The 19865-nt window shown below is 36.2% G+C and overlaps 1 protein-coding gene across 2 annotated transcripts; it reads right to left on the reverse strand.

The window, feature by feature from the left end:
• Nucleotides 1–13477: 13477 nt before the first annotated feature.
• LOC119082673 (cystathionine gamma-lyase-like) lies at nucleotides 13478–18106 on the reverse strand. Of its 2 annotated transcripts, none has more exons than XM_037192251.1 (6): nucleotides 18009–18106; nucleotides 14822–15062; nucleotides 14633–14738; nucleotides 14388–14572; nucleotides 13728–14323; nucleotides 13478–13644 (listed from the first exon to the last, which is right to left on the reverse strand). In XM_037192251.1, exons 2-6 carry the CDS (start codon nucleotides 14999–15001, stop codon nucleotides 13503–13505), a joined length of 1209 nt encoding a protein of 402 aa, XP_037048146.1. In that variant the 5' UTR covers nucleotides 15002–15062; nucleotides 18009–18106; the 3' UTR covers nucleotides 13478–13502. The 2 variants fall into 2 exon arrangements, with proteins under 2 accessions (XP_037048146.1, XP_037048144.1); XM_037192249.1 differs by lacking the exon at nucleotides 18009–18106 and adding an exon at nucleotides 15118–15966.
• Nucleotides 18107–19865: the final 1759 nt, after the last annotated feature.

A 19865-nucleotide genomic window follows, 5' to 3' on the forward strand; every position in this document is an offset into this window, starting at 1 on the left:
ACTGTTTTCCTGCTCCTCCGCCTTCCTTAAGCAGCGGTAAATATGAACATTAGTTTCATACCTTGGCGTTATGAGGTGTTGATACGTATCTCGGTCTATAACTCTAAGTGAGGTGCACAGAGTATTGCGGGTGCATAAACTATAAAAAACGACTTGACTTATCGAATCTATAGCTACCTTATTGAATTGATTTTCTCAGATTTGTATCAAATACGAAAAAGAGTCAAATCGGAAAATTCCTGAAAACATTCAATTCGAATATGGTCTGCATCTTACCTTAAACTGTTCAATAAATAAATGTTTAGCAACCCAAAAATTTTCAATGAAAACAGCAATGTAGTGTAAGATAACAAGCCATAATTTATTGAAATTGCAAAAACCTCGCAAACTTTTGTCCAAACATACACCAAACTTGACTCCAATATAACCGAAGGAAAACACAATTTTTTTTTTCGAGTGTGGTAAATGGACGACAATAAATTGTTCGGGTGGTAGCACTCATAAACTACTATACATTAGCACAAAAAACCATTTCGAAAGTTTTGTTATTTTTAAACTATGCACATATAATGAAGCTTTTTTCCACCGAACCCTTTTGTCATATAGCTGGTGCGGCTCCCCACCTCCCCCCCACACACACACACATAGTACATTTAAACGAATAATATCCCGTTCCGATTGTAGGATACACCACCTACAAGTAAATAAAGAGAAAACAACACCACTGATGAAAGGACATAACACAATGCACACATTTGTTTTGTCGAGAACTTTAACACTTTTAGCAAAATGGAATTGTTTTAATTTCTAAATGAAATTTCCAGAATAATTTTGCCAATTTTGTTTATTGTTGTTCGCATCATAATGGAGGTGCTACCTTTGAGTGTTTTGTATACGTTTACGTATATATATACAATGAATCCTTGCTTCGCTTGTTATTATATGGTTAAAAGTTACCCCACGATTGGTTTGAAATGGAAGGAAGCATTTTATATGCACACAAAGATACTTACAGAAAAGGGTGAAATGATGAACACTTAATGAGTGGTTCGGTTGATTTTATTGTAAAAGATAATAGGGAATTTTTAATGCATCTGCTAAATGCATCCATATTTGCTGGCAAGTGTATACAATTTTCCAATTTAATTTAATAATTTTTTCGTTCATCCACATTTCCAACGGGAAACTCATTAGAAACTTTTCAATTATTGTTTTAGTAATGCTTTTCAAATGGAATTAGTTGGTGTATGGTCGTTACGTATAGACGTAATAACTGGAGCACGACATATAGAGAGAGAGAGTTGTGTGGCCCCCCGAAAGAAATTGGTTTGAAACAATTAATCTAATGAGTTGGAGTTGTTGAAGTTTTTGCCATTGTCGATTACGTTTTAGTGTAAACAAAATTATTCGAAGTTATTTCTGAACAATGAATTTGAAGGACTTTGTTGAAGTTTCGTTTGCATCGTCATTATTAGTGAGTCCAACCGGATGTAATGTTTACCGGTAAATTTCATAACCCGGCTGGATTTACTAACATAATCTAACATATTCCACATAGTAGTGGAAATAGTTGTTAAATGTCAGTCGCACAACTGTGGCTACAGAGTTATTTTTACGTAACGTTTTATTCAGTGCTCTCATCAAAATTAAATCTTAAATATCTCAAGAAATGCTCGCTCTGTGAAGTTAGGAATTTGTTCTAGTCCTCAAAAACCCTCAATATATGTATGGGATATAGTTTTAACTTGGCAAACAGAGTTTTTCTTGAGATGTTTAAGATTCAATTTTGATGACAGCACTGAAAAAACGTTGCGTAATTCATGAACAATCCCTATTGTTAATCCAAAATCTGTTGAACATATCGCTTTTGATAATTATGCCAGCGAAAAATATGCTTGTCGTGTGTAAAACGATAACTTTAATGGAAGATATGGAAGATCTATTTCTTACTTCGTTAAAATTTCGCTTGTAGTTTGAGACAAAATCTATTACTTCTACAGTTTTAACATGGGTTTCGCTTTGCAAAAGAACGCTAGTCAAAGTCAAAGTTAATCTCAGACTTTTATCGAAACTGTTCGACAGATAGTAGATGATCCGCTTCTAAAAGATTTTTTTCAGGTCCAAAGTTAAAGAACTCTAAACCGACTTTCACAAAATTACTTAACTTCACATCATATCAAAGTATTATGTCGTCCACAGCCAACAAAATTGCATAAGAAACTTTTTGCTGATCTGATACTACTAGAGAAAAGTGAAATTCGACATTTTTTTGTGATGTGGGAGTTGTTATAGTTTGTAAATGATTCCACACGAAATTTGTTCAGCAAATGAAAATTTAGTATTTCGTTCTTGTTACGAGCGCGTGCAACAAAAATTCAGAAAATAAAAATCTAGATTTTGATTTGTTCAACGAAATTCAATTTTATTTAGAAGCCACAATACAGTCGATAACTAATTAAGAATGTGTGATTTCAGTATATTTAACTTATCCTTCTGTCACCTCTATTGACAGCTTTTAACGTTTTAGTACGTTTTCTCTCCTAGCAGAAAAAACCCAGTCCCAGCAAAAAAAAAACCAAATCGAATACCGCAAATGTATTTTAAACATAGCTAACGCCGAACCGTACGAAACACCTATTCGTATCAAAAGCCTTTAATGTGAAACTCTTCATTTCTTTTACTTACATTATCCACTCTTTGCCTTGTTATCATACACAAATAAATTGCCGGAGGCAATATAGACAGCCCCGTACGAAGTCAACTTTAATAAATTCCTATTTAAACAGCTATATACCGCTATATTTACATATAAATAAACATTTCACAGAGGAATATGCTATTATATAGCTCTATATGCCTGTATATAGCTCAATATAGGTGAATATAGATATATATAGATGTCCATATATGGAATCCCTGAAACCCCACACACATCACATAATAAATTATTTCCATGTTAACAGAAACTATCTAAGTACAAATTTTCCCACTTTATATCGTTTTACTAAAATCCAATATGGCCGCCGGCAGCCATTTTGTTAGGAGACCGGAAATAGTACCGACGCTTTACATTCGTTAATACCTTTCAAACAAAAAAAATTCATGAAATTCGGTCAAAATTTACTCGAGATATTGTCAAAATACACCACGTTCACTGTACGGCCGAGTAGCCAGATAAGAGCTCACTCCAAGAGACCTAGCTCACGCTCCGGAGAACATAATTTCATTAAAAAAAAATTCCCTGATTGGTACGGTCAATACCTATCTAATAAGGCTAAAACAGACGAAATATGTTCAAATGTGGCCGACCTACAAGCAAAAACTGCTTGCCGCCCTGTGCCTGTTCCACACCAAGGGGTCTAACTCACGAGTCGGACATCCGATTTCCATAAACTTTTTTTTTTGTCGATCGGTATTGTAAATACCTTTTATTTGACGTATCACTTACAAGTTTAACGTTTAAATGTCCGGAGATATCTTCGAAAAACCGTAAAGCACTTATTGGGCCACAGCTCACTCATCTTCGAACTTAGCCTGTCTTTTGACATTACCAAACGGGAAAAAAAAAGAATTTTCAAAATCGGATGCGTTTTACTCAAGTTATCGTGCAGACAGACAGACAGACATACAGACGGACAGACAGACGGACATTTTTTTTTTCGTGGATTTGGCATCTCTAGACAACCACAATAGGTTTCCCCTTACTCAGGGAGTCCAATTCGACGTGTTACAAACGTATGCGTAAACCTATAAGACCCCAGTACTTCGTACGGGTCTAAAAACGAACATTTGGTGAAATACGTTAAAAGCTGTCAAAAGAGGTGGATAAGCTAAATATACTGAAATCACACATTTTTAATTCGTTATCGACTGTAACACCAAAACAGAAAATATGTCGAATTTCACTTTTCTCCATTTGAAGTTGGATTCCAAATTGATTTCAGGAAGCTGCGGGAAATGAACTAGGATCTATTTTAAGGGACTTAAATCTACTTTTAAACCTGTGGATGTTTTTCTGATCAGCGGTGATCCAGCGAATTCATTTTAAATTATATTTCTCAAGATTTACGAGCTTTACGAGATTAAATTTAGGAATATTAGCGAATTTTATTCCCTTAAAATAGGCACTGAATTGATTACATATAATAGGAAATTTAGATTCTGTGTGGTTTTTCGAGAGATTAAGCCAAATTCCCTATCATGTCCATTAATTTGCCGCAGCTCCCTGAAATACAAATAAATTCGTGGCAGATGGAATTTCTGGTAAAAGTTCTGACTAGTGATTTTTCCCCAAGTTCTTCCTTTAACCCACAAAAATTCACTTGCAATGCATTGGCCTAAAAGTACTAGACGTAGATAAATGTGGTGAACCATTAAGAAATTACAAAGATGAGTTAATGTGTGTGCTAGAAGTGGAATTAATAAAAAAAAAGCGAAGAAGTACCTAACGTAGTTTCGTTAGCTGTATCACTAAAATATTCAGTTCAACCATTCTTTGTCGTGGTGTAGTCCCGAAAGCTTCAAGCGTAACATGACATTGTCATCGTGATACAATTCGTTCTCTCCATATTTTTCTGTTTGTGCACACCGAGCATTTGTTGTTCTAACCTTTGTGATTATAGCAAAAAAACAATTGTAAACAATAAACCGAATAATTCTTACACCCAGTAAGAAGAAATTGCTGTGGCTTAACAGTAAAAAAAAAACTCTGTGTCGTAAAGCTTTAAAACACTCGGTATAAAACAATTGGTTTTAGAATGTATTTGCCTGTAGCATTTCCATATACCTATAAACGAGAAGCACTTGTTCAATTGTAGACGCTGCCTATCTTTCTCAATTCAAACTACACCGTCGTATATATGCATTTTTAAAATTCAATTTCTCTCGGTTCAAATAACATCCATAAAAGCGATGAAAATGAAAAATTTAAACGAATGAGTACATAGGAAGGGCGAGAAAACTTCAGTTTTTTATTGCTCCGCAAAGGTGCATTCATTTGGGATTTATTTATTTTTTCCATTTTCGAGTGAAATTTTTTTTTTTATACAAATCCTCCTTCAACCGTATTTGATTGGAATTGATCGTAAAATTATTAGTTTTAAATGTAGACAGTAACACAATAATTGCTTGTGATAAATGATAACAGCAAATCCGAACGTTGGGTGGAGAACAATAAAGTGGGTTGAGGGATGTAGAGAATTTTCAGACTTCAAGAGCACATCGAGCCTTTAATAGATCTAGAATTATCAACGAAATCTTTTACTTCATATACTTTAACATACATTTCGGTATGGAAATTAGACCTGATTATCCAGAACAATTCATTGCTGACGTAGCCGACTGTAACAGATAAGACAGTATCGAAGGTGCAAGAACACTTTGTAATTAGATACAAAAAAAATTCCTCGCTTCGCTCGTGGTTTACTGGGTACAATCATTTAATTTGACGTTTTCTGTTTTCTAAGATTTTTGAAAGATTGATAATTGAGGAGAGTGCACTAACCGTCACAAAAAGATATTTCCCAAATAAGAAATTTTCTATCTCTACTCAACTGTAATTGGCGCCCTTTGTGCCCGAGGTCTTAGGGTGGCCCTGAAAATGATTTTATATCAAACGATAAAAGACAGAAGTGCCTTGATGACGGCAACTTACTTCGTAGAGAAACTAAACTCATGAAAAAATTATGGTAATCGTATCCCATAAAGAATGGAATTTAAAATTATTGTTCAAAGACCTGCCGTGAGTGACAAGTCCAATTGTCCAATTTTTAGCCCCGTACGAAGTACTGGGGGCCTATAAGATTAATATGCCGTTTGTAACACGTCGAATTGGAAGCAGACAGTAAGGGCAAAGCATTTGGTTATGTTAATAGATGACGAATCCGCAATAAAAAAAATGTCCGTCCGTCCGTCCGTCTGTGACCCCTCTAGCTTGAGCAATTCACAACCTTTTTTCAAAATTCTTTTTTTCCCCGATTGGTATCGACAAAAGTAAGGTCAAGTTCTAAAATGGGCATGGTAGGGTCGGCCCTTCCATAGCTAGGGCCCTATAGGTGTTTTTCAGTCTTTCGACGATATCTACCGAAATACGCACGCAATAGCTGCTTGTGATATATCAAATGAAAGGTATTGACGAGTAGAACAAAATTGCTGAACATTGTTTTTGGGTAAGATGCAACGTGGGCTTGTTGGGAGGGCTCAAAGGTCGTTACTCGGCCCTAAGTCTTTTTTGCACATAAATCGAGTAAATCTCAACCGATTTTGCTAGTTTTTGTTTCATTTGAGAGGTAATTGAATACCCAATGGAAAGTTGGCAAAAAATTTTGGGTTTCTAAAATAATGTCGTAAATTGTTGGTTTTATTTGAGAGGTACTTCGTAAGGGCTTTCGTAATTGCGCTATGCGCAATTTTAAAAATGAACAGTTTCAGTAAATTTGACAATGCCCAACTTGACTTGCATTTTGGTAACAGACGCATTAGAGGGTTCCGGGCGTATTACGGCTACGGACGTATTATGGTTACGGACGAAATAGGATTACGGGTCGTACGGGGCTAAGTCGCAGCAAACGCTCCGACTGTTCTGATGCCTTGTTTACTTATAATGACACACAAGGGCACAAGTGTTCAAAAACAGAATTGCCAGAACGAACATTACATTCTAGTGAATCAATCCGTGAACGTAAAAGATGCTATACATGATGGTCGCTTGGTTCATTAGGAGGAACGGCCTTTAATTGCTAAATCTGAAATCTCATCGTAATTCTCAAAGTTGTGAATATTTTACTTGAATATTTCTAATACCTCATGCTTTCTACCACTCAATTCGAATATATTCGAATATATGTACACTTACACTACGCACTTCAAATATACGATAGAGATCTATATATAGATAGATGTGTAGTGCCTAATTTGATTATCTTATATAGAAAGGAAAATTAATATGTTTTCTTTACTCTGTTACGTTTAGCTGAGTATTATAACCACAAGTACAATATTGAATTAAACAATGGCACACATTCTTATGTGATCACTGGGAAGATAGTCGGAAATCAAATAAATGTTTTTGAAAGACGAAGTAATGTTACTAATGAACGGAAAGTAAAGTGATATGTGCGTGAAAAGGAGTGGAACATATTTTGACATTGGTAGATTGTTTTGCTATGGTTTTGCAGTTTCTTCCCATAGCCTATGCATAGGCGAAACTATTTTTCTTCTCAAAAACTTGTTCCCTTGAGGCAGTCAGATAGTCTTACGAAAGTAAATTCATCTACAAAGATGCCGAAAATAAAAGTTTTCGAACATACAAACAATAGTACAATAGAGAAGGCGTTGATTAGAAAAGTCGAAAAAATTTTTGCTCCGCAAAAATCTTTATTAAAATCAATAATTTCAACAAAATATGTACGACCGGTTCCATCAATCCAGTTGGAAAGATGGTGCATAACAAATGCCGGTTAATTGCCAACCAAAACACACAACAAAATTCAAAATTTAACGTACTTTTCTGGAATGCTGGCGGTCTAACGTCAACGAAACTGTTAGAAATCGAACACCAAGTATCATTATACAATCCTGATTTATTCGTCGTGATTGATGCAGCCAGTATATGCGAGAAAGAAGAAGAACTATCCATGCATTTCAAAAACTACCAAATCAAAACGAAAAAACGCGATCGTAAAATATCTAGTGGGATGATAGTTGGAGTAAAAACGAAACTGACCTGTGCATTTAGGATAGTGAAACGAATGACAAACGCAGATACATTAGAAGTTGTATCGATATCAGTTTGGAAAAACAACATCAAATTCCCTTTTTGCGCAGTTTACAATCCACCGAACAATAAAGGTATTTATGACATAGTGCCAATCGAAGAAGACTCAATATTCTTCGGTGACTTCAATAGTCCGTCTACGCGATGGAATTATAATAAGACAACGTCTATCGGAGAACATCTCGAAGATTTCATAGACACCTCACCATTACAGTACGTTGGAAGTACAATCGCAAATGATTTCACTTTCCTATCCCCAACTGGTGCAAAGACCAATCCTGACCTGGTGCTTGCTCATTCCAGCATAAATGATCATGTAAAACAGAAATCTATAACATTACTAGGCGCTCATGGACATAAAGTGATCGAAATAGAAATAACGAAACAACAGCCGTGTAAAATTGCAAATGAATCATTTATGTCATGGAACCTACAGAAAGCTAATTGGGAACTCTACACAACATTATCCAATCAAAAATTTCATCGACATTTAATCAATACGAACAGTGATATATCGGAAAGGAATATTCGGTCAATGATAATTTCTTGCGCAGAAGAATCTATTCCACGCGGAAAAGTTTCTGATTATAAACCGTATTGGAATAATACCATAGAGAAATTATTACGAAAACGATACAAAGAAAGTAAGATACTAGAAATGAATTGGACAGTTGAACAATATCACAAACTACAGGAATGTCAGAGGGACCTAGAAAAAGAACTTATCAAGAGCAAGAAAAACAAATTTGATAAATGCATGTCCACTCTTGATTATCGAAAAAATGCAACTTATACTCATCAAAAAATATCTACATTTAATGACAATATCAATGAACGTTCAAATGAAGCAATAAATCACAATGGCAAACTACTGACGTCGAATTCAACGAAAGCAAAAGCTTTTCTGAAACATTATGTCAAAGTCTCATCTGGTTCGTCAAAGATGAAAAGAGCTAAAAAACCTGAATACATCGAAAAATTTACATTTGATGAACTCGAAGATGCACTAGAATCAATCAAATTGGAAAAAGCACCTGGAATTGACGGTATCTTAGCAGAATTTATTGTCCACCTAGACATAAAGGCAGCTGTCATATTGTTAGCATTCTTTAACTTTATACTATGCCATGGAATTCCTGCGATCTGGCGTAAAGCGATTATAGTTCCAATTTTAAAAAATGAGAAACCTGCAAATGAAATACAGAGCTATCGACCAATTGCACTAACATCCATTCTGTGTAAATTATACGAACACATGATAATGGCGAGACTAAAAAAACACCTACGATCCGAAAGAGTATTAGACTCCGCACAAGGAGCTTTTCAATGCAACAAATCGTCAATGGATCAAGTTGCATTTCTAACCCAACGCATTCAAGATAACTTCAATGATAAATTGACAACCCTCGTTACATTTGTTGATTTTAAGGCAGCTTATGACTTAGTCTCGCGAAATATCGTAATGGAGAAACTCTCACTTATGAACACGCCATCATATGTAATCTATGCGATTCATGATTTCCTTTGTCAACGTTTCGTCTCTGTTCGATGCAATGATCGTACATCATTGGGAAAGAAGTTGGGAAAGAAGAAGAAGAAGAGTGATAAGTCTAATTCGTATCGAGAAATTTTTTTCGAGCCGATTTCGATGTGATGAGTGAACGGATGAGTCGTATCGAGTGGAATAGAGAGTTTGATGGGCTTAACGTCGATCAGTCCGTTCAGAGATTTTATAGTTTAGTGTCAGGTCTGATTGACTCGGTTCCCTTAGTTAAGAGCGCGGTGAAGACCTACCCTTGTTGGTTCACGGGTGATCTGGTAAAGTTGTTGAAGTTGAAGGTTAGAGCGAGAGTCAAGTTCCTACGCACGAGAGACCCAGTTGATTACTCGATGTTTTCTCTCTTGAGAAAGGAGTTTAAGTCTCGTAAGAGGCTGTGTGAAGAGGCTTATATTGACGATATAGAACAGAAGGTGACCGTGAATACCAAAGCTTTCTTTTCCTACACTAAGTCTCTGAGGAAAACCAATTTCGTGCCTAGTCAAGTCCATTATAACTCAGAATCTGCTGCGGATCCCGATTCTGTGTGTAATCTGTTCGCGAAATATTTCGCAAGTGTCTTTAAGCATAATAACTATCGTGACTTTGTTGTGAGTCAGTTAGCTCCGGACCTTCACATTTGCGACGTTACCATCGATGAAGTGAAAGTCATTCTGGACAAGTTGGACCAGTATAAGGTTTCGAGCCCTGACAACGTCCCGTCGATTTTTTACAAAAGACTGTCTGCAACAGTCAGTGTTCCGCTGGCTATCCTTTTTAACAAATCGCTTCATGAAGGTGTGTTCCCATCCACTTGGAAAGTCAGCAGCGTTACACCGGTGTATAAGTCAGGTAAGAAATCTGATGTATGTAATTATCGACCGATAAGTATACTTGCAGCTGCATCCAAAGTCTTCGAAAGAATTGTTTTCAACAGAGTCTACTACCATGTAAAAGGATATATTACTCCTGTTCAACACGGTTTCGTCACTGGCAAGTCAACCCTAACAAATTTACTGGAATTCGCCGTACAAATCACCGACTCTATACTTAATGGTGGTCAGCTGGATGTAATCTTCACGGACTTCTCCAAAGCATTCGATCAAGTCCCACACACGTTGCTGCTGCTAAAAATTCAGAATTTTGGTATCAAATCAAATGTCCTGCGCTGGTTCCGGTCCTATCTATCAGGAAGAACGCAATTCGTTTTGATCGGAGGAGGTAAATCCAATGGATTCACGCCATCATCAGGAGTTCCACAAGGCTCAATTCTTGGTCCACTACTGTTTCTGTTATTCATCAATGACTTACCAGATGTCTTCACTTCCACCTGTTCGTTATTTGCCGATGATAACAAATTATTCCGTAAGATCGAAAATGCAGCTGACGGTGTTTGCTTACAATCTGACATATCGTCCTTCTCATTGTGGTGTGTCGAAAATGAGTTGAGCCTTAACCCGAAAAAATGTTCCGTGCTGTCGGTAACCTGCAAACCTCAACCAATTGATTATCACTACTACGTCGATGACAACAAGATTGAAAAGAAATCATCCAAAATGGATCTGGGTGTCAGACTCAACAGCAAGCACAGTTTCAACGATCATATATATGAGACCACAAAGAAATGCTATCAACTAACTGGGTTTTTGTTCCGGTCTACGCAACAATTTAAGCGACCAGAGAGTCTCATCAAGCTCTACTATGCTTATGTACGCAGTAGGCTGGAGTACTGCAGCACTGTCTGGAATCCATATTATCATAAATACTGTGAGCAAATAGAAAGAGTCCAACGGAAATTTACACGAATGCTATATTATAAGTTCAACTGGCCTAAACAAGACTATCCGACAAGACTCAAACGGTTAAAAATGAAATCACTTGAAACTCGGAGACTGGAGTTGGATGAAATGGTTTTGTATAAGATCGTTCATGGTAAAATCGAAACTAATCTATCGTCACGGCTGTGTGTATCTCAACCGCAACGATTCACCCGTCAGAATGCTCATTACCTATTCTACCTACCAACACCCGCGTCGAATATTCAACTTAACTCTCCACTCCACCGTATGCAGAACCATCACAATGTCTATTTCAAGAGTCTGGATATTTTCAATTTGCCGTTTAATCAATTCAAGGCGGCTGTAAAGAGTGCGTATCAGTTCTAGAGAGTGACTGATGCCTCTAGTGATGGGATTTTTATCCTGTATTTTTGAAATTTTTTCTTTGTATTTTCTCCTTTGTATTTATTTGAACTTTTTTCTGATGTTAATTTATTTTTTTTTAATTATGCTCTCTCGATCATTGTATAATTGGGCGATAGCCTGTACGTTCCTGATCGTTAAATAAATAAACATAAATAAACATAAACATCATCGTTCAAACAAGTTCGAAGAGGATTACCACAGGGAGCAGTATCAAGTACAACACTGTTTAATTGTATGGTCAACGATTTATGCTCAAACCTTCGCCAAATACCAGGTGTAGAAATAGTCATGTTTGCCGACGACCTGGCCATATTCGTCTCCGGTGATGACATGATAATCATGGAGTCAATAATGAACTGCGCTCTAGCTGTTCTACACGATTGGGTACAAACAAACGAGATGATTGTCAACTTAAACAAAACTTTCTTTCAAGTATTCTCGATGAGGAATAATATCCCAATGCCAAATATTTATTTCAACAACACAGAAGTAAAAGAAACCAAAAATCAAAAATATTTGGGCGTCGTATTAGATCAAAGATTAACATTTAACCAACACGTGAATGAAAGGGTAGAACAAGCAGAAAACAGATTGAAAATTCTAAAACGGCTTGCAGGAACAAAATGGGGCCCCTCGAAAGACACGTTAACAACAACTTATAAGTCATACATACTCCCCGTTTTAACATTTGGACACGAATTATTGATTTGTGCAAGCAAATCAACAAAGAAAAAACTAGATATAGTCCAAAACAAGGCCTTAAGAATCATATCTGGTGGAACAAAATTTACTCCGATCGAAGCTATGCAATTATTTACGAACATTAAGCCTATTAAATTTCTCTGCGAAGAAGGAGCATTGAAAATGTATGAACGAATCCAAAGAGTCCGAATAGTCTATGGAATCATTTACATGAAGCAGAAAATCGATTACCATCAAAAATGAGCTTTGTTCGAAGAGTCAAACTAATCTACCAAGATCATGAAATAGAAATTCCGATGAAATTTCGACGATTTACTTCAAAGAAGAAGAAAAACAGTTCAAAGAAAAAATACGGTCAAGCTAAACATCGAATCGAAATAAAATTCAAATTAGACCTAAAGTATCATCACAATGAATTATCGACGGACAAGTCATGGAGCAATCTAACAGAATCAACCATTCTATCCAACATTCGTCAAATCTATGTTGCAAACTTCCGTAAAATAACTGGACACGACTTGTTGTACAAACATTTAAACAGATTTGGGATTGTAAACTCGCCGATCTGTGTTTTTTGTCGTTCGGAAGAACAAACATCAAACCATCTCTTGGAATGTCGAAGCATAGAATTAGCTGATTTTCGTAAAACTCAGACGGGATGTACACAAGAAGAATATTTCTCAAATGTATATTGGTACGTTCGTGATCGCCAATAACCGAAATATTATTAACATTATATATAATCCACACCAACCTTTATATTCGAAATACATTGGCATTAGAAAAAAAAATAGTACAATAGACATACGAACAAGAGACATGCGAACAATAGACATACGAACAAGAGACATGCGAACAATAGACATACGAACAATAGACATACGAACAATAGACATACGAACAGATAGACATACGAACATTAGAAATATGAATAGTTAGTCATACGAACAATAGAACAATAGCTCGTTGAACTCGTACGGACGCCTAATCGTTTTTAATTTAATTTAAAGCTAATTTGGAGTTATTTGGATTTGAATTTGAATTGTAGAACTTCAATATTTGCTGTATATATGGTTCCGCAGTCTACGACAATTTTTTTTTTTTTAATTTTTTCTAGTAATAGGACTAACGCGCGCCCATGATTACAGCCAGTTCAGCAAGAATTCGTATGTATTGCGTCTGGGTTATACATGTGGGAGTTATTTAATTCGTAAATAGCCCACAAAACTGACGAAAAATAAAATGTGGTCCATTAGAGTATTCCAAAAAATTTATTTTTGTGAGATTATTGATAAGTTTTGTCAAAAGATTGTTCCATATCTTTGATAAGATCATCAGCATTCTCAAGGCCGGCAGAAAATCGGATTAAATTCTCGTGAACTCCCAATTTATACCATGCTTCTTTTCCGGAGAACAGTTGGGCAATGCTGAAATAGAAAAACATTTTTCACAAACTAAAAGCACAAATCCCTAAACTTGAACGGATTGCTTGGAAAAAGTTATAACTTACGGTAGCATCGCAAATGAAGCATAACTACCAAGACTTCCACACGATTGGATGATTTGAAGACTTTGCACGAATTTTTTTGCCTCCTTCAATGTCCCCTTGATTTCAAAAGAAACAATACTGCTGTAGCCTGAGCATTGAGTCATCGCCAATTCATGGTCAGGATGAGATGGCAACACTGGATGCATAACCTTCGATACCATCGGATGTGATTGCAAATAACGAGCGATTGCAATACCATTATCGCTATGCTTTTGCATTCGAAGTGCCAATGTTTTGAGTCCACGATTGGTCAAATAGCAATCAAATGGCGAAAGAGCTATTCCAAATGCGGCCTGGTAATACTTCACCTTCTTATACAATTCTTCGGATAGAAACGTTAAAGCACCACCCATCACATCATTATGACCATTCAGATATTTAGTGAGCGAATACATTACAATATCAGCACCCAAATCCAACGCACGCAAAAAGTACGGCGTTAAAAACGTATTGTCGACTGCCAAAATTATGTTGGGATGTGAATGAGCAATTTTTGCAATGCTAGCAACATCCGAATATCTTAATCGAGGATTCGATGGTGTCATAATCCAAATCATCTGGAATATGTGAATCCAATTTGAAAGGAAAATGGGGACAACGTATTGTCTTCGTGATCATTACTTTTGTATTCGGTTTGATAGCATCTTCAATTTGCTTTAAAACGGTTGAATCGACAAAGTCCACTTCAACACCGGTAGCTTTACAGAAATCTTCAAGGACTGCATCAGGTCCGAATTGCTCATTGCTTGATACAATGTGATCGCCCGATTTTAAAAGATGCAAAAGTGCGTGAATTGCAGCACAACCTAATGGAAAGGAGGTTGTAATATGTGGACCGTTCAATCCTTTTTAAGTTCTTAATTTACCGGATGTGAATGTTAGGGCATAATTGGTGTTATCCAGTGCGGCTATGCATTTTTCTAACGTACTCCGAGTAGGATTGCCGAAACGACCATACGTGTGGGCTGTGCTCTGAAATTCAACGTATCAACTGCGAAAGATGATCATAAAAACGAACAAAGATTTCTGTTCTGTTTTGAGAAAATTATCCGCACCAACAATGAGATTATTGTCGGATCTTCTTGTGCAAAAGTCATGGTCGTTACAATCGGAGGAACCACTTCGGAATGACTCCATTTCTCAAACTCTTGTCCTGCATGTATTGCTTTCGTTTCGAAGCTCAGGTCTTGGTAACTATTCATTTCATCTCCTGATGAGTCAGCATCTTGTGCCATATTTAGAGCAAATTAATTTTTACGTGTAACTTTGGCTTCCAAAAAACGTCAGAAAAACAGTCTAAGAAAGTAGAGACAATTGAAGATACAAAAAAGATACCATTCAGATATAATACATTCGTTTCGCCCTTATTTTTGCTCTCCTGGCTACGTAGACAATTTACTTATTTCTCCTGAGCTCGTGTTTTTATTAATTTTATTGTCTCACTCGTTACAACAATTATAACTGTCTTAACTATAATGAAGGCATGTCTTTTATAATAATTTTTATTCACACCCAAGGTAGTGCGATGCTTATTATTCGAGGGGGAAACAACTAGAAGAAATGGTGGGACAGCCTCTATTTCCATTGGATCCAATTCATGGTCAAATGGAAATACCAACACCCAGAAAAAGAAAATTCAGTCAATACACCATGTATGTGTAAAATTCGTCGGGAAGGTGGAATATACTTCATTAACGTATGTGATACATGGGCAATATTTTCTATACGTGGAACACGTTGAAAGCGTAGTTACGTATTTCGATTGTCAGATTTGAATATTCATGCGTTACGTATTGTGGTGATATACGTGGAATATGAATAACTTACGAGTGGGACGGAAGTTAAACGCACATCACGTATATTAAACGTATATAGTGGATGTTGGTCTTAGACATTGAATTTGTATCACATTTATATTTCTTAACACGTAGTAGTTATAGTAAATGAGAAAAATTCTCGTCAAAATACTTTCATTTTTTATTAAGTAATTTCATTTCGTAATCATATCAGACAGTTGTTTAAGTTGAATGTACCAATAATTGATTATCCAGTATTTTGATAATCCAAGTCCACAACTATATTGCCATCAAGTCGAAGCTAATTACGCGTGCTTTATGAACTTAAATTCAGTTATGTTAAAAAACGACATATCACTATTATAGGTTTGTTCCAAGTAACTGTAAACACGAACTTTGACAACCCGAACAACGACAATTTCATCCATAGCAACGTCGCTTACGTGATATTTCATACAAATCGACCAACCTACGCGATTTACACAGAGGTATTATTGAGGTTATGGTTATATGGATGAAATTTGACAATTCATATGGCCTTGGAACAAACCTATTGTGCGTTACGTTATAACGTGCTCTGTGTAACTTATACGCCACACACGTTTATGGCTTTCAAAATACGCTTCAACAATAAGAAATGTCAACCAACACTACTGCACTGCAGCATTAGAAAGATCGTTGGCTCATGATCGAGAGGTCACCGGTTCAATTCCCAAAGAAGTCAATTTTTAATTTAAAGTATTTGTTACCAATGACTACTAAAATGTATAATAACTACTATAAACTGGTTAATATGGTGTAAATCGTAGGTGAATTCAATAAAATTCATATTTTTAAATCTCTGTCAAAGCGAAATACGTCTCGCACGTGTTATATTCGAGCCCGCTGTATAACCTTACCACACTTTTTAACAGGGGGCACGAATGATATACGCATGGTATGTAAGAAATTTCGCTCAGTGAATGACATGAAAATACGGTCCAATGAAGGAGTAAATGCAGTCCAATGAAGGGTATAAATGCAGTCCAATGAAGGGTAAATATGGTCCAATGAAGAGTAAATACGGTTCAATGAAGGGTAAATGCAAACCAAATCAGAAAGTCAAATGCCATTTCCTTCGGGCAAATGCATTTGACTTTAAGGTAAATGGAAGGAAATGGAAATGCGTGGGACACGATTTTGTCAAGTAGTTTCCCCCTCGTTATTATTGATTTATCATAGTCTAGTTTGCTGATGAAGACGTATTATTCCCCCAAACGGCATTGTTGTTTTTTAAATTTTTTTAAATAAAAAACTTGAAATCCACGTAATATCGAAAAACCTGCGTAAGTTGACCATACAGCCTGTAAATATTTTTCATATGCAGAATGAGCACCAGCTGAATATCACCAGCTGGATCGGCTAACACACACTTATTGTATGATAAACAATCAAAACACATTCTTAACAATGTGTTTACTTCATTCATACGTGTTATGTGCGCGTAGATGACGTTAACGTAGAAATGCACTGTATAGGTTGTCTTTGAATTGTATACTAGTTATTTATCTACCAAGGTAGGTATGAAGGTATTTTTTCGCACTAGATGTCGATTGTCGACCCGAGGCGAAGCCGAGGTCGACAAGACGTCGTGTGCGAAAAAATACCGGCATACCTACCGTGGTAGATACAACGTTTTTCGCAATTTCGGGCCATAATCACCTTTCCAATGCAAAACATGTCCTACATTTTGTTCCAAAATTCTTGTGTATACAGAAATTCATTTGAACGATCAAGAAGGCTGCATTATAATACACATTGCAATGTGATGTAAAGAGACGCGTTGAATGAAATCGAGTAGTCAATGCTTAGTATATACGCTTCAACAATACGTTCGGTATAATTGTGTGACTCTATAGCCGAATGGCTATAGTCGCTGGTCTGTGTTCAAAAACCTTTTGGTGTCGGGGGTTCGATTTCTGGTCAATGCAAGATTTTTATTGATAAAAATTTAGCCTTCGTTGAAAGTAATAGGTTCTTTAGCGTGCGAAAAAAAGTTGATATCGCACTGCGTGCGAAAAAAAGTTAATATCGCACTGTGTCCAGAAATACAGTGAAATAAATACCTTCAAAACGACATTAAATGGATGCATGGAAAGGTGATGATTATGGACCGGAATTGCGAAAAATACAAAATTTTTGTGTTTGTACACCAGCTGGTGATATTCAGCTGGTGCTCATTCTGCACATAAGAAACTTTTAGCAATTGTAGGTGTTCCATAGAAATTATATAGAACTTACTGCCTCGCTCAAAATTTGAAAGACATTACGTACACGAGTGTTATTACGAGTCTCTTAAATTTAGAGCGAGACAATATCATGTTTTATCGATCACATCACAGAAGCATAATAATGTTGAAATTATTGTTCTAGTTGAATTAAATTAGAGACAAAACAAAGCGCGTACACGATAAACATTTCTTCGAACTTTTCGATTATCAGTTGTGTTCCAAGAATGCATGATGCATTCTAGTTGCTGATGAACACAATTTGGTGTATAGTATACTGAGTGTAAACACTGTATACCTTACTATTTCACTAGTCTAATCATTCATTCGTTCATATTTTCAGTTTATACTAAGTTCAACCTTAAAGGTGAGTCGGGTACCTTTGAAAAATAATTAATGTCTTTTTCAGGGCCTATTTTTCAGATTTTCTAATGAATTTTAAAGAATTTTGATGAATTTGATGAATTTTAATGAATTTTAATGAATTTTAATGAATTTAATGAGTTTCGATGAATTTTAATGAATTTTCAAGAATTAATTACAAAATAATAGTATATTACTTCCGAGGTTCCAAGTTGTTTATTCGATAAGTGGGGTGTTACAGCCCGACCCGAAGGGGAAAATATAAAAACTGTTCATTTTGGAGGCGTTCCGTAGAACAATTTTTTGGTAAGAATAATGTTCTGCATCGAATTTTTCATAATTCCTCATTATACTTTGACGTAAAAAGTAGAAATTATAAGCTATAATAAGTTATACGATTTTACGTTACGCAACTTCACATGTGAACTGTAAGGAAAAATTGTGTTCCACGTCGCTTGCGAATAGTATCTCTATCATTGCGGAAAACACCGTTGCTATTCTTAATCATATAAGAAAGATGAACGTGTAAGCCTATATTTTTAGAGTACAGCTCTAACTACTTGAAAAGCTTGAATTTGAAAAACATTGATTCTGATAAACCTATAAATAATTAAAATCGATACATTGTAAACGAAGTACATTCAAAAAAATTAAGTCTAGTGTTTCCAGGCCGAGCAAAGCTCATCCCTGCGTGGATAATTTTTTGCTAAACTTTTTATTAGACCCGTACGAAGTACTGGGGTCTTATAGGTTTACGCATACGTTTGTAACACGTCGAATTGGACTCCCTGAGTAAGGGGAAACCTATTGTGGTTGTATAGAGATGCCAAATCCGCGAAAAAAAATGTCCGTCTGTCTGTCCGTCTGTCCGTCCGTCTTTCCGTCCGTCTGTCCGTCTGTCTGTCTGCACGATAACTTGAGTAAAACGCATCCGATTTTGAAAATTCTTTTTTTCCCCGTTTGGTAATGTCAAAAGACAGGCTAAGTTCGAAGATGAGTGATTTTGGATCAACCCCTCCCGAGCTGTGGCCCAATAAGTGCTTTACGGTTTTTCGAAGATATCTCAGGACATTTAAACGTTAAACTTGTAAGTGATACGTCAAATAAAAGGTATTTACAATACCGATCGACAAAAAAAAAGTTTATGGAAATCGGATGACCGACTCGTGAGTTAGACCCCTTGGTGTGGAACAGGCACAGGGCGGCAAGCAGTTTTTGCTTGTAGGTCGGCCACATTTGAACATATTTCGTCTGTTTTAGCTTTATTAGATAGGTATTGACCGTACCAATCAGGGAAAAAAAAATTTATGAAATTATGTTCTCCGGAGCGTGAGCTAGGTCTCTTGGAGTGAGCTCTTATCTGGCTACTCGGAAGTACAGTGAACGTGGTGTATTTTGACCATATCTCGAGTAAATTTTGACCGAATTTCATGAATTTTTTTTTTGTTTGAAAGGTATTAACGAATGTAAAGCGTCGGTACTATTTCCGGTCTCCTAACAAAATGGCTGCCGGCGGCCATATTGGATTTTAGTAAAATAGAAATATCTTGGGAAAAATGATACTTAGAGAGTTTCTGTTAACATGGAAATAATTTGTTAAGTGTGAGGGGTTTCAGGGATTCCATATATGGACATCTATATATACCTATATACAGCTATATTGAGCTATATAC

The sequence above is a fragment of the Bradysia coprophila genome, unplaced genomic scaffold (assembly GCF_014529535.1).
Source record: "Bradysia coprophila strain Holo2 unplaced genomic scaffold, BU_Bcop_v1 contig_476, whole genome shotgun sequence".
In the NCBI taxonomy this organism is placed as follows: Eukaryota; Metazoa; Arthropoda; class Insecta; order Diptera; family Sciaridae; genus Bradysia; species Bradysia coprophila.